The sequence below is a fragment of the Equus asinus genome, chromosome 23 (genome assembly GCF_041296235.1).
Source record: "Equus asinus isolate D_3611 breed Donkey chromosome 23, EquAss-T2T_v2, whole genome shotgun sequence".
NCBI classification, from domain to species: Eukaryota; Metazoa; Chordata; class Mammalia; order Perissodactyla; family Equidae; genus Equus; species Equus asinus.
The window spans coordinates 21887582-21901013 of record NC_091812.1 but is presented as its reverse complement, the minus strand read 5'-3'; the positions used below and the strand labels follow the sequence as shown (position 1 = coordinate 21901013).

Below are 13432 nucleotides of genomic sequence, written 5' to 3'. Positions count from 1 at the left end.
TCCCGCTCTAAGGAATTTTTACTGTTTCTCATTAAAACTTCAGCCTTTGGACTGCTTAGCATAATGCATTTCCCATAAAGGAAGTGCACAAGCAGTCAGTCCGCCTGGCGAAGAGCAGCAGAGTAAAATGCTGGCCTGGCTCTCCAGATGGCCAAGCCTGCTCAAATCCTAGAGGCCTCTTCCGTGAGGTGCTCAGGTTAGAATTACAGACATTGTGATGAAGAGTAAGACTGGAGGGTGAGAATGGAAGGGTGGAGACAAGGTGAATGATAGGCCCTCTTGTCCCACCGGGGCATCTCAGAGTCACAAACTCCGGGAGGGCAAGCCCCTTCTTGGCAGAAAGAAAAATGTTAACACCCTTAAAGTCGCCCCAGAAATTCAGTATGTTGTTTTGATGCATTTAGGCATATCGAAGGGGTTTAGGAGGAACATAATATATGCACAGGGATTTTTCCAGATTCAAATAAATACTTGAAAGTTTTCTAGTATATTTTATATTTTATAAGCTGTAAGCATTAAAAAAATGCTCTCTGATCTTTTCAAAATTGATTCACACAAAAACTGAGAATATCTGAAAAAGTTTCTTAGTGGCTGTGATGGTTAATTCTTTGTGTCAACTTGGCTAGGCTACAGTACTCAAACATTGGGTCATACACATCTGGATGTTGCTGTAAAGGTATTTTGTACACGAGATTAACATTTAAGTCAGTAGAGCTGAGTACAGCAGACGACCCCTCCATAATGTGGGCAGTTAGTTGAAGACCTTAAGATAAAGACTGACCTCCACCAAGAAAGAGGGAATTCTGCCAGCAGACGGCCTTCAGACTCGAACTGCTACATGGACTCCTCCCGGGTCTCCAGCCTGTCAGCCTACCCTGCAGATTTTGGACTTGACAGTCTCCACAGCATGTGAGCCGACTCCTTATAATAAATTTCCTTCTCACTCTCTCTTATACAGATAATCTATCTATATATGTCTCTACATACATATCTTCTGTACACACACACAGATATGCACACACACACATAGATATGCACACACACACACCCCTTATTGGTTCTGTTTCTCTAGAGAACCCTAAAGTAGGCAGTGGCTTAAATCATCACACTTTTCCTTGGTGCTAATCACATATAAACAAATGTACCAGCTTCACAGTGAAGATATGTAGCACTGCCTAAAAGGACTGAATAAGATTATTCAGCTTATTCAATTGAATAAGTTGAATTCAATAAGAACTGAATTCGTATTCAGTTGTTGAAAAAGAACTTTAATAACAAATACCATGTGACAGAGGTCACTTTTCAAGGCCCCAAATGCCTGGCTATACCATAATATTTGAATCCTCGCCAGGGTTCAGTAGTATTGTACCAGCCTGTGGGACAGTTCTGTGGACTTTTGTAGACTGACAGATTCTTATTGGCCCGAAGACAGCTGATTCACTGGGCCCTCCTAGGAGAGAGACAATGCGTATCCTTGTAGACCAGGATAAACCCTCTGAGTCTACACACACAGAATCAATCGACACTCATCCCAGGCTCTCTGTCTGGCTTGGGCCTCTCATGAATTTGTACTCAAGACAGGACTGCTCTGCCACAATGCACGTTCCTACAGCATCAATTAGCTTATTCCCCAGGTCAGTAGGTGAACGATGCTAAAGTGGAAGTTGTATTTCCCAGCATGTTAATGCTTTGTGCCCCCAAGTAACAGCCGCCAAATGCAAGTCCATGACTACAGCTGAGGGCAGCGGGCTGCAGGTGAACACAGAGCTGGACACAATGCCCACTAGCCCTGGAGTCCTCCTCTGGGCACAGAATGTCCATGTGTTTTGTCTTGGTTCCCTCAGATCTTTGTGCTTTTTGTCCTTGTCCCCATAACTCAGCAGCCACAACACATACACCTCCTTCCATCAAGCTACCCTCACCTTCAAAAAATAAAAAACTGTAAAATCTTATTTTTTTATTTTTTAAAACATCTACAGGTATTCTGGACTGTTGTATTTCTATGTCTATGAAGAATCTAATGTGGCCTTTTTTCTTATTGTGCTAGTATCTTATTAGCATTGTTACTGGCTTTTTGAGTACTCTGGTTATAAAGTTGTATAGATATTAAGTGGTCAACCCATCCTTACTCTTTTGTCATATGCCCTGTGTATGTCTGCAGAATATTAGGTTTTTCTGGAACGCAGACACTGTGTTAGAGCAGAAATGCCTGCACCATCACTCATTCACTAACATCCACAAGCTAGCTATATCTGCTAGACTGAAGTACAAGCTATGCCAACAGATGCCCAAGGAGGAAAAGGGAAAGTATTCTGCGTCACAAACACTAACACTAGTTTATCGTGTGTCCGTCAGAAAACATGACATACAAACGTCCTGAAAATATGGATTTTCTGAGCAAAAGTCAGTTGACTCTCCAGGAATTCTTCCACCTCAGCTCAGAGCAAACTGTAACCCTGTGCTACAGAAGTGAGAATTAGGAGGCGACTGTGTCACGTCAGGGGACGAAACAGTACAGCCAGCACACCTAAGCAGATGGGCGAAAAGTCAGCCAATGCTGCCCCAACCTCCCCCGAGCCCGTCTGCCTCTGGACCAGGCAGCACAGGTGGCTGACAGCAGGCGATCCTTTCACCCCAGCACTCACACTGCAGAATAAATAACTCATTTGCACTTTTTTGCTTCAAATCCAAACATTCAAAAACCATTCTTGGTCAAAGATTCCATTATAACAAAAGGGCCACATAATTTTATAGCTGTAAAAGATCACAATGGGGTATCATGGCCGAACATACCAAAATGTCCCAAAACTAAATCTAAAATATTGAAATTGAAGAGAGTGGTTGCCCTTTGGGCGTCTGTGGTTGGGCAGAGCGCTCAGAATGTGTCATTATCTCCAGTGCTTCTGCTTGGTCACCTAAAAACGAGACAAGGCCTGACAGGTATGAGTGCATGTAAGGGGCAAAGGTCATCAGAACCTCTATTTGGGACTGCTCCAAAAAAATACAAGACATAGAGCTTTTGTAACTATTCAAATTTCTTATCTCTGCAAAAAAAAAAAGCCATATTTCTGTAACATTTGTTTTTCTTGTGGTTAAGAAACAGAAAACATGAAATCTACCTTCTTAACAAAATTTTAAGTGTACAGTGCACAGCACTGTTGACTATTTGAACATTCTTGTACAGCAGATCTCTAGAAGTTTTTCATCTTGAGTGACTGAAACTCTATACCCACTGAACAGCAACTCCCATTTCCCCTTCCCCAGCCCCTGGCAACCACCATTCTACTTTCTGCTTCTAAGAGTGTGACTACTTTAGATCCCTCATATAAGTGGATCATGCAGTATTTGTCCTTCTGTGATTGGCTTATTTCACTTAGCATAATGTCCTCAAGGTTCATCCACGTTGTCATATACTGCAGGAATTCCTTCCTTTTTAAAGTTGAATAATATTGCATTGTACATATACACCACATTTTCTTGATCCATTTATCTATCGATAAGCACTTAGGTTGTTTCCGTCTTTGGCTATTGCGAATAGTGCTGCAATGGTCATGGGAGTGCAGATATCTCTTCAAGATCCTGATTTCAATTCTTCTGGATATATACCCAGAAGTGGGACTGCTGAATCATATGGTAACTCTATTTTTAATTTTTTGAGGAACCTATATACTGTTTTCGTAGTGGATGCAACATTTTACATTCCTACCAAGAGTGCACAAGGATTCCAATTTCTCCACATCCTCACTAGCACTTACTACTTTCTGTGTTTTGACAACAGCCATCCTAACAGGTATGAGGTGACAGCTCATTGTGGTTTGTGATTTTGATCTGCATTTCTATGATAACTAGCGATGTTGAGCATCTTTGCACTCCCATAAAAAATTTTTTGCCTGAAGGACAAAATATTCCAAATGATCTCTCATAATTAAATTCGCTTACTTTTAACCAGAAATCATTCCATTCCAATTGGTTTTTTACATGTCTTAAAACAGTGACAGCCAAGTACTTCCAGCTTCAAATGAAGAAAAATAGACATCAGGGTAAAAGATGTTCTGGACGTTCCAGCACATTCAGAGCTCAGCTCTCCTCCCCCAAGGACACACCCACAAGGGCAGCCTAACCTAGAGGTAGAAAATATTGTACAGCCACATCTGTTGAGCCTGAACAAGGTAACTCTGAGAAGTACAACAACATCCAAAAGCAAAAAAGAGAGTAAAGATAGACTATCTTTGGGTCAAAATACTATCCCACAAACTTGGAAGGGGGGAAGTAGCATCATTGAAGTGCGAAGTTAGGGTGCCGTGGAACCCCATGCCCACATCCACATTGATCTTCAAAGCGAGATCACACCTGACACCTGAATTTACCAGGGCACATTCACAGGTAGGAAACAGGACACAAATTGGAAAAGGGATCTTTCCCACCTCCATGCTATGAACTCCACAGAGCAGGCAAAATTGGAAATTTCTACCATCTTTTATAAGCTGGCATCGTAGCAACACTGGGCCTTTATCTGGCCTCGCAGCAGCTGTCCATCACCCCAGCAGACAAAGCAGAGACTAGCACTGGGCCCAGACACCACTCCCTGGATCAATGTTACCTGCCCGGCCCCACATGCCTTTGCGTTTGCGAGTCCCCTCAACTACGTTAGTCACCTGTGGAACAGAAAGAGAAAGGAACGTGGACATCATCTGACAGGGGCCTAGAGTCTCTCCGGCCGGAACTGTACCACCACCACAGGGGACAGAGAGACATAACTGCTCTACTGAAGAGAGGAGGAAACGCCCTGAATTTAGTTGGTCTGCTTGATTTCTGATGGCCCAAGAGAGCTGGACCCAGACCGTCTACTTCCTGATTCTTCCCACTCTATATACCCCATTGGAGTTGTCACCTCAGGATAGAGAGAAACTGGCCAAGGAACTCTGATTTTTGACAGGATACAATTTTAAAGCACTCAATGCCTAGCACAGTCCCAGGCACAGATGGAGACGAAAAAATGTTTTTTAAAGGAAGGAAGAAAGGAAAGAAAGGACAGACATCGGAAAAAGGCAAGAAGAGTTTCTTCTGTGGAAAAATGACAAGACAGGGAGCAATTTAAGATGAACTTCCACAGTTTTACACCCTCAATTTAAATGACAAGATCGATAAGTAGTGAAAAATAGAGAAACTAAAAGTTTTCAATCCTATACAGTTCTTAAGGACTTCAAGTCCTTTTAGAAGAGTGTTTCTCACACTTGATTAACATGTAGACCTTATTAAAGAAAATATCTCCTATGGACTCCAGAGCTGACGTAAATATTGTTTCTATCACATTACTTAACTATGAACAAACATAAACCAGATATAAACTCCTTATACTTATAGCTCAGAACATTTATAAGGCCAACACACATTTACAAAATCAATGACATCAGAATTAGCAACATTCATCTAATCTGACAGAAGACGCACTTCTACCTGAAACAAAATCACCATGGCCAACACCAGCACGGTACCCTCAGCGTGCACGTGGCTCTTTTGAGCACACTTACGTGATCAAAATTCCATTCTCCCATACTTTTCTATTGAGACCACAGATAACCCCACACTCTGTGTTGTCAGTCACTTTCCATTTCCATGAATACCTCACTCACACCGGAGACCACTGCCCGGCCCTCCTCACCAGCCGACAACAATGAATGTAGTGCTGTGGGATGCTGCACAATCTTAAACACAAAGGCAGCTTCTGAAATTGTGCAGCCAAATCTGTAACGCAGGAGTCATCCAGGTGATTCCAAATGAGCTCAGATGTAATTGTTTTATATTTCATTAAAATGAAAACAAAAATGTTCAGTCTTCCAAGACTCCCAAGCACATATGTAAAGACCCCAAAGGGTCTGTGGCCCTGATTTGAGAAACACTCTTGACATAAAATGTCCTCAGTCCAGGATATGTGCCAGGGGTATTTTTCCATTCGTTATACTGCATCCCAGGTCCTTCGGGCAGCAGAAACTCCTAGAGACTTAAGAAGGTGAAACAATAAGCTTCTTGAAGGTCAGGATCAGGTCTATGAAGTCTCACTGGTGCCTAGGACACTCGCAGGATGTCAACAGTGAGTGAATTAGAGAATTAAAGAAACCTGTTTGAGCTACTGCATCTATGTATCCTGCTTTTATAAGAAACATACAGTAAGGCCTCAAGGGTTAAAATTCACTTTTCTCTTTTTATAATTACCCTGACAAAAGCAATGCTGATTTGGAAGACCCCAAATATTTACAAAGTTGAAGCGGTGAAATTGTTTTTTTGAGGAAATAATTTCAGGGAATCCATAAGTGTCACAAATGCATTCCACCATTACAACTGCCCTCTGGAAAATGGTGTTTACTTTCCATTTTACAACCTGATATGGGACTAATACAGTCAGATGAGCAGCCTGAACACCCATGATAAATAATCTCTCTCCATTTCTTCCTTCAACTACAAACCGCAGTCAAGTGCTACCTAAGCTTAATGAGATATACACAAAGCAAGAGTGTATATTGTATACACCATCCTAGAAAAAACCCAAACACTTGACTCACATGGCGTTCTCACCTCTCCCGTCATCTAAAGGTTCTCCTTTCAGCCCTCAGCTTCCAAAGCTCCATTCAAGGCCCACTAGCGTGATGCAGCCACTTTGATTTTACAAGTGAAATAAGACTATGTAACCGTGTAGAAATCAGGAAACAGGTAAAGGTTTTTATATGTGCAAATTCATAGCATGACCATGAATGTGAACAGTGATTTGGAAGAGAAGTAAATCAACATTTTAGGTGACAAGACAAGCTACAGAAGAGTCTATGGTTCCTGGAGTGCAGGCTTCCCAATGACACCCCCTGTTAAGCCTTTTTCTTTCTGCCCACACCATAAGGACAGAAAATAATCTCTCATCAAAACCTGAGAGCAAAGCTCTGAACCATCAGTGAGATCTGAGGGTCAAAGAAGGCCACTGTCCATAAGGCCAAAACTGACAGCCCTCTGAGGACAGGAAGGTCAGAATACCTTTCTGGGGCCAGAAATCCAAAAAGAAATTACTACCTTGAGATGAAATTCAAATATCAGAACCAGAAGGAGACTCCACGAGCAAGTACAGTCCATAAAAACTAAGCCATGCATGGACTCTGGCCAGGCCCCGGGGGCAAGGCTGGGAAGGTTCCAGGTAAAACTGTGGTTTCCTTAACAGACAGGTTTCTCCCACTCAGCAGCAGGGTAATGACACACGTAATTGAGACAGAGGACACATTAAAGTGAAAAAACAAAGGCAACAGGCCAGCAATAGCAAGAAAACAGATATACAGTCCCCAGTTCTGAATCCAGAAAAGGCAGACAATCTCGGGAAAAGCTGTGGCTGGTGCACAGGTAGGTCCCAAAGCCAGTGCAGAAGGAAACATCACACACACTCCAAACACTCTTGAACCTCCTCCAGGACTGGGGTCCTACCCACCATCTTGCCTCAAGGCTGGAACAAATCTGTATCTCCTTCGATGAGCACCACACATTACTGGCCATATGAGTGAAAACAATATATTCCTCTTCAAACACTACAAACAGAGACCAAAGCACCAAGATGCTCACATTTGGAAGATACGCAAGAGCTGAGAGCAAACAGAGCAGACTGGTTTGCCTCTCCCCCTCAAGCTGGCTCAGGGCCATAAACTCACTGAGTGGGAAGAGAGGGGAAACTGAGGCACTATTGAATCAATCAATCAGTGTCTGTCCATCTATCTCTGGATCCTTGTCTTTCACCTCCTCTCACTCTATGTCTCCAGGCCTCTCTCTGAGTTTACCTCTTTCTCTGCCTCTCTGTCCCCTCCCTTCCCTTCCTGCCAAGCCCCATATCAGGTGCGTGAAGCAGGCTTCCGAAGCAACCACGTTACCACGAAAGCAGACAGACCGAAAAGGGCTAACACAGAACCCAGGAAGGGGAAATGGAAAAGAAAGCCTGACCAGTCCTGAAACCAGGCTCTGCCTGCGTGCAGCTACATGTTTTTAAAAGTGTCCTAGTTGAGTGGTATGGTGTTCAACTGTCCATCTTTCCTTTTCAATTTTAGCAATCCTCACTATAGTCTACGGACATGCTGAAGTCAACTGTTTTGACAATCTGTATACAGTTCACACGTGGGTGGCTTGGGTTATTAAATTTCCTGTTTCTAAATTATTAAATAAAAGACTTCCCTTGGAACTTGTAGAATGGTCACAAACCATGCGAAACAGCTGACGGCACAGGACCAATTTTGGTATCTGAACCAATCTCACCCTAGCCCTGTGTGGCAGGTCACCAATCAGACAAACACCTGTTCCATCACAGGCCCCTACCCTGGGTCTGTCCCTGATCCAGCTGTTGTGAGGAACCTGCGCCCATCCACAAATTCATTGTGCTTCCAATGCCAGGTGGATCCTCATGTTTCAGTCTGTGAGCATGTGGGGTTCTAAGTTAATTTAACAAAGTGAATCAATTCACAAATGATACTCAAAATCACTACAAATGGAGCTGAGAAAACTCTGAAAGGCCTCAGCTCTGACTAGAGAAGAGAGATGAGTCCCACCATCCCCCTGCCCAGTCAAATGCTCAAGGCACACACACCCCCTATTTCCTTCTCTCCTTGCCAATCTCCTAACACCATGACCAGCTCACACCAGAAACTTAAAAAAACGGGCAGGGAGGGAACCTACAAAAGAGGTGATGAAAATGCACACAGCATGAATTAACTGTACTCTCAGTATATGAACCAAAGAATTGAAGAACACAGGCTCATTCGATTCATTCAGTAAACACTGAGTACATTTATTGAGTACCTACTGGGTACAAAGCTCCCTTTCACCAAGATAACGCCCCTGGCACCAGAAATTAGCTAGGCGAGGCTAGTACAAGGCTGCTGTCTGTCTCTCACCGCACATTCTCTCCCCACTTCATGGACTTTTCTTGGCCTGGTACAATCCTCCTTCCTGAGTATCTTACATAACCACATTGCCTTGCGCGTTCTAGTTTCACCTGCTGGCTGACCTCGTTCCAGCTTACTAGGAAGTGGCTACGACCCATCCTGACTCTACAGACCATTCGCATCTGCTCAGCTCAGGTTAACAGGTCACAAGACTGCTCAGGACAGTCCCCTTTCAGCCTTTAAAGGAAGAAGTCCCTCAGTTTTGACATACATCCCAGAGACCATTTTCATTATTTGTATTATTGATTATTTTCACTATTTGCATTATTATATTACAGGACATGAATACCCCGTGGGATAGGCATGGGACAGCATGCCACCAGGGGTAAGATGGAGGGCCAGGTGGGAAGAAAGCCACTAGCGGAAATGGCACATCTTCTCGGAGAAACAATTTTCCCATTAAAAGAAAATACAACATTTTGTATTAAAACAAGCCCCAATATATTATGGAGTAAAACAAACAAATAAATGAATTTTTTTAAAGATAAAACTCAAGACTTCAAGGAAAGCTCCGGCTTGCAGCCATCTGTTGGGCTCTGCTCACAATATATGGAGCTTCCTGCAAATAACCCTCTTGCCTTTAAATGTTCTTTGATGAAATTTGTGAGAACTGTTTCACCCACACTACAAACTTCTTGAGGGCATGAACTATATCTCATCCTTCTCTTTTTTCCCAAGGACCTAAGACAGTGCCTGAGATAGTGTCTGGCACGAAACAGGCATTAATAACATTTGCAGAATTAATTTGGCTGAAATAATAGTAACAGCATTATCAATAACAAAATTTATGTCACTTTTGGAAAAGAGGAAGGGAAGATGAGCAGCTGTATGAGGAAGCGGAATAGAATCAATCCAATTTACCAAAACAGTTAATGGCTGCCATGGTAACAATCAGACGAAGCAACTCCGTTTAGTTCTTTTCCACTCAAACAAGTACAGGAAGGCAAATATTGTACTTGTTAATCTCACATAAGAAGGAGGTGGGGCTTAGAACACAAGTCTACCAGGTGACACCGGGGCCCATTAAATTTAATAACCTGAGTTTGGAAAGGCATCGTGATAATAACATTGTCACTGATAATATTAAGTGCCGGTTTTTATGCTGATCCTAAGGTCGTTTTAATCCTTTAAAGGTTAAGTGTCAAATATTTGCTACTGAGACTTGACAACTGTGTCAAGATCTGTGTGTGTGTGTGTGTAAAAAATATGGTGTGGGCTCACCTTTCCTTATTCCTAAAATGGTTACCTTTTCTAATCAGCTGGACCCAAACCAAGTTACAGATGAAAGATGATTCAAAGAATTGTTTATAGCAACGTTTAAATTTTTTTACTTCCCTGGTGGAGACATTCCATTTTAACTCATTTGTAAACACTAGAAAAGGTGAGTATCACACCCACTTTCTCTACACAATCCCTCTTAAACGGCAGTGAGTCACTCTCCATGCCCAGTGTTCCCCACACTTTCCAAACTGGAGGGAGAAGCTGGGCGGAGGAGGAAGTGAGGCCTCCCAGCCCTCAGGTCCAAGCTGTGAAGGGGTGAGGCAGGCCACTGATGCCTCCCAGGGCTATGTTGTTTTCTGAGTCTCATGTCTCAAATGTAAACTGCCAACCAAAATGATGCCTTTCAGATCTTCTTCATAATGACAGCCAGAGCTCCATAAAATTTCAAACAAGGAGGAGAAAAACATTTTACAGCATTAACAGGTTTGTAGAGCCTGAGGAAAAAGCACAAGTAGCAGCTGGAGACACACCATGAAACCAAGGCATGGAGAGATGCAAATTAACGTCCAAGAATAAAACCGGAGTAACTTTCCCTACATGCCCTGAACCTGCAGGCATCCCCTTTCCTCTTGGGAATTAAGTTAGTAACTTGATATTATGTTATTTTGTCGGAATCATAGGAGTAGAGAATTTATTGTATGATTTTATCATTTTATCGTGTTATATAAAAAGCGAGAGTTTTTCGGTTCACATCTGGGATCAAATCCCTGCTCTTTTATAAACCGGGCAAGTCCCTTAACGTCTTTAAGTCTAAATTTCTGGGCTAAGTTTCTCCATCAATCTGACATAAAAAAGTCAACCCCCAAGGCTACTAAGAAAATTAAAAAAATGAACGCTGTGAAACACACAGCAGGCATCAACGAATTCGTGTATGTGTCCAGCAATATAAATGCCCAACAATGTCTCTTTTTCCCCTTAGTCGTAGGAAAACACATGCAAAATTACTATAGAGGATGCCAAACTGGCAAACAGTCCAGGTCACCGCTCGGGGCCTTGGCTCTGGAGTGTAGCCCGGAAGCCTTGAATAGGTGACGTCAGCAGGCCGCCTTGAGATGTGCTGAGCGCTCCTAAAGCGGTGTCCCGTGAGACTCTCAGGGCACTGCGGATTTCACTGTGGCCACGTGTAATTAACAAAGTGCCAGGTGCAGGACTCAGAAATGAGCAAGAGAAACTTTCTCCCCAAACCCTGACTCTGACCGCAATCCCTTTCCTTAACTCTAGGGGATCTCCTCTCGGAAAAGTTAAAGTGAGTCACGGAATGGGGAAAGGCAACTCGCAGAGTAGAGCAGGGTCCAGTGGGTCTGCATACTCCACAATGTCAGAGGCAGAGATGGCAGCGCACCCGGGAGGACAAGAAACACCCTCATCACCTCCCGCCCTCCAACTCACACACGCACCTGGGGATGAACTTGGCCTCGTCCCCGAGTCGCGCCTGGAAGTCCTGCCAAGCCAGGCCAGGGCTCGCTGGGCCCCAGGGGGCGGCCAGCGCCTCCGCCGCGTCCTCGTCGCCCTCGTCCTCCACGCTGTCCCCGGGGTGGAGCCCAGCCCGGGCCGCGGCGGACGCGGGCTCCGGGGACCCCCAGCCCCCGCTCCGCCCAGCGCGGAGTGCCCCGCGGAAGCCGCGCGCGAACTCCTGGAAGGTGATGGTGCCGTCGCGGTCGGCGTCGAGCCGCTGGAACACGGCCTCGGCGTCGGCCGGCCGCACGCGCAGCTCCGCGCACAGCGCGCCGAACTCCTCGCGCTCCAGGCGCCCCGAGCGGTTCGCGTCGCAGGCAGCGAAGAGCGAGCGCAGCCGGGCCAGCTCCTCGCGGTCCCCGTCCGCCTCCATCCAGCGCGGCGGGGGCGGCCCAGAGGGCTCCAGGGCGCGATGGGGCGCGCTGCCCGTCCTGGCTGCGGCGACAGCGGCACGTCCGGGGACACCTGCTGCCGCCGGGAGCCGCGGTGAGTTCAGCCAGTCAGGCTCGTTCGACGACTTGCGGGAATGCCCGGGCGGGGCCAGGCGCCTGGGCGGGGTGGGGGCGGCGCGCTCCCGGCCCCGAAGTGGTGTGAGCGCGCCCCGACTCCGCGCCCTCCCCGCAGTGCCCGCCCGCTCGCCCGCCGCTGAGCGCCCGGCACGGCCGCCCTCGCCACCTTCCCGCGGGCCCGGCGCCGCCCAGCCCGGGAGGAGGAGCTCGCGGCGCCCGTTCCCACGCCTCCGGGAGCCCGCCTGTGCTTCCCGTGCAGGGCCCTGGCCCGAGCCTGGCTCGGGGTCTTGGAGTTGGTGACCCGGCCGGAACTGGGGGTGCGGTAGGAGCCTTGCAAGGCCCTTCGGCGTAAACACTGTTTGCTCGGTAAAGGCAAGAGCTGGCCTGAGGGCGGGAAGCTGACTAGCAGAAACAGAAAAGGAAGGTGGGAGTAGGATCCCAAATTGGTTGACGTTATGTGTACTTTATTTTCTTCTAATTCGGGAAAATTGGTAAACTTCTGTAGATACAAATATTCTTACAAGTCAAAGTACGAGATTTACCACAAGGCCCCAATCTCTGATTTTCCTGGCTTTCCTGAACGCCTGTCCGGCCAACATGAAGGTCCAAATAGTTGACACGTTAGAAATCACATAGATCTTCCAGATTTCCACATCCAACTAATTTTTTTCAGTCCTTGTCTCCTCAACCTGAGAAAGGTAATAACCAAAATCTTTGGCAGATGACAATATTTAAGCAAAGACTGGGGTAGATTTTTTTTTTCTTCAAACCAATCTTATGGAAATTACATATCCAAATGTATGTTACCCTTTGGTCTTTAACACTTATTTCAACAATGCTATTGTTTCTTTAATACTGCTTATGGGTACATCATCTTTCAAGTTCATCCATTTGAACTTTTTTTTAAATCCTGTCCTTCCATTTCCGAGAGACCCTCATTCTGTCATTTGACTTACGTATGTTCCCTTCCGTGATTCTTACAGCCTATGAAATGCGTTTGAGTTATGTTTACTTTATTCACCTTATCCATTCCCTCCACTTTTTAGGCTTTCTTTAATTTACTGTCATTTCTTTTAGTTATGACTGTATTTCCATTTTGTCTTGTTCTGGATTCTCTTTATTGCTTATTACTTTGATTTTTTAATATGATAAAAAATAAAGTAGGAGATTTGACTGGCCCATTCCCTCAGGCTAGAGTTCGTAAACAGAGAGCTAAGCGCTGAAAGT

The 13432-nt window shown here is 45.1% G+C and overlaps 1 protein-coding gene across 1 annotated transcript in view; it reads right to left on the bottom strand.

The window, feature by feature from the left end:
- Positions 1–12371, bottom strand: part of RASEF (RAS and EF-hand domain containing) — a 72601-nt gene extending 60230 nt beyond the window's left edge. Inside the window, exon 1 of the mRNA XM_014866497.3 lies at positions 11639–12371. Coding sequence (XP_014721983.1) covers positions 11639–12069 — 431 coding nt within the window. The 5' untranslated portion in view covers positions 12070–12371. The remainder of the gene's footprint in view (positions 1–11638) is intronic.
- Positions 12372–13432: the final 1061 nt, after the last annotated feature.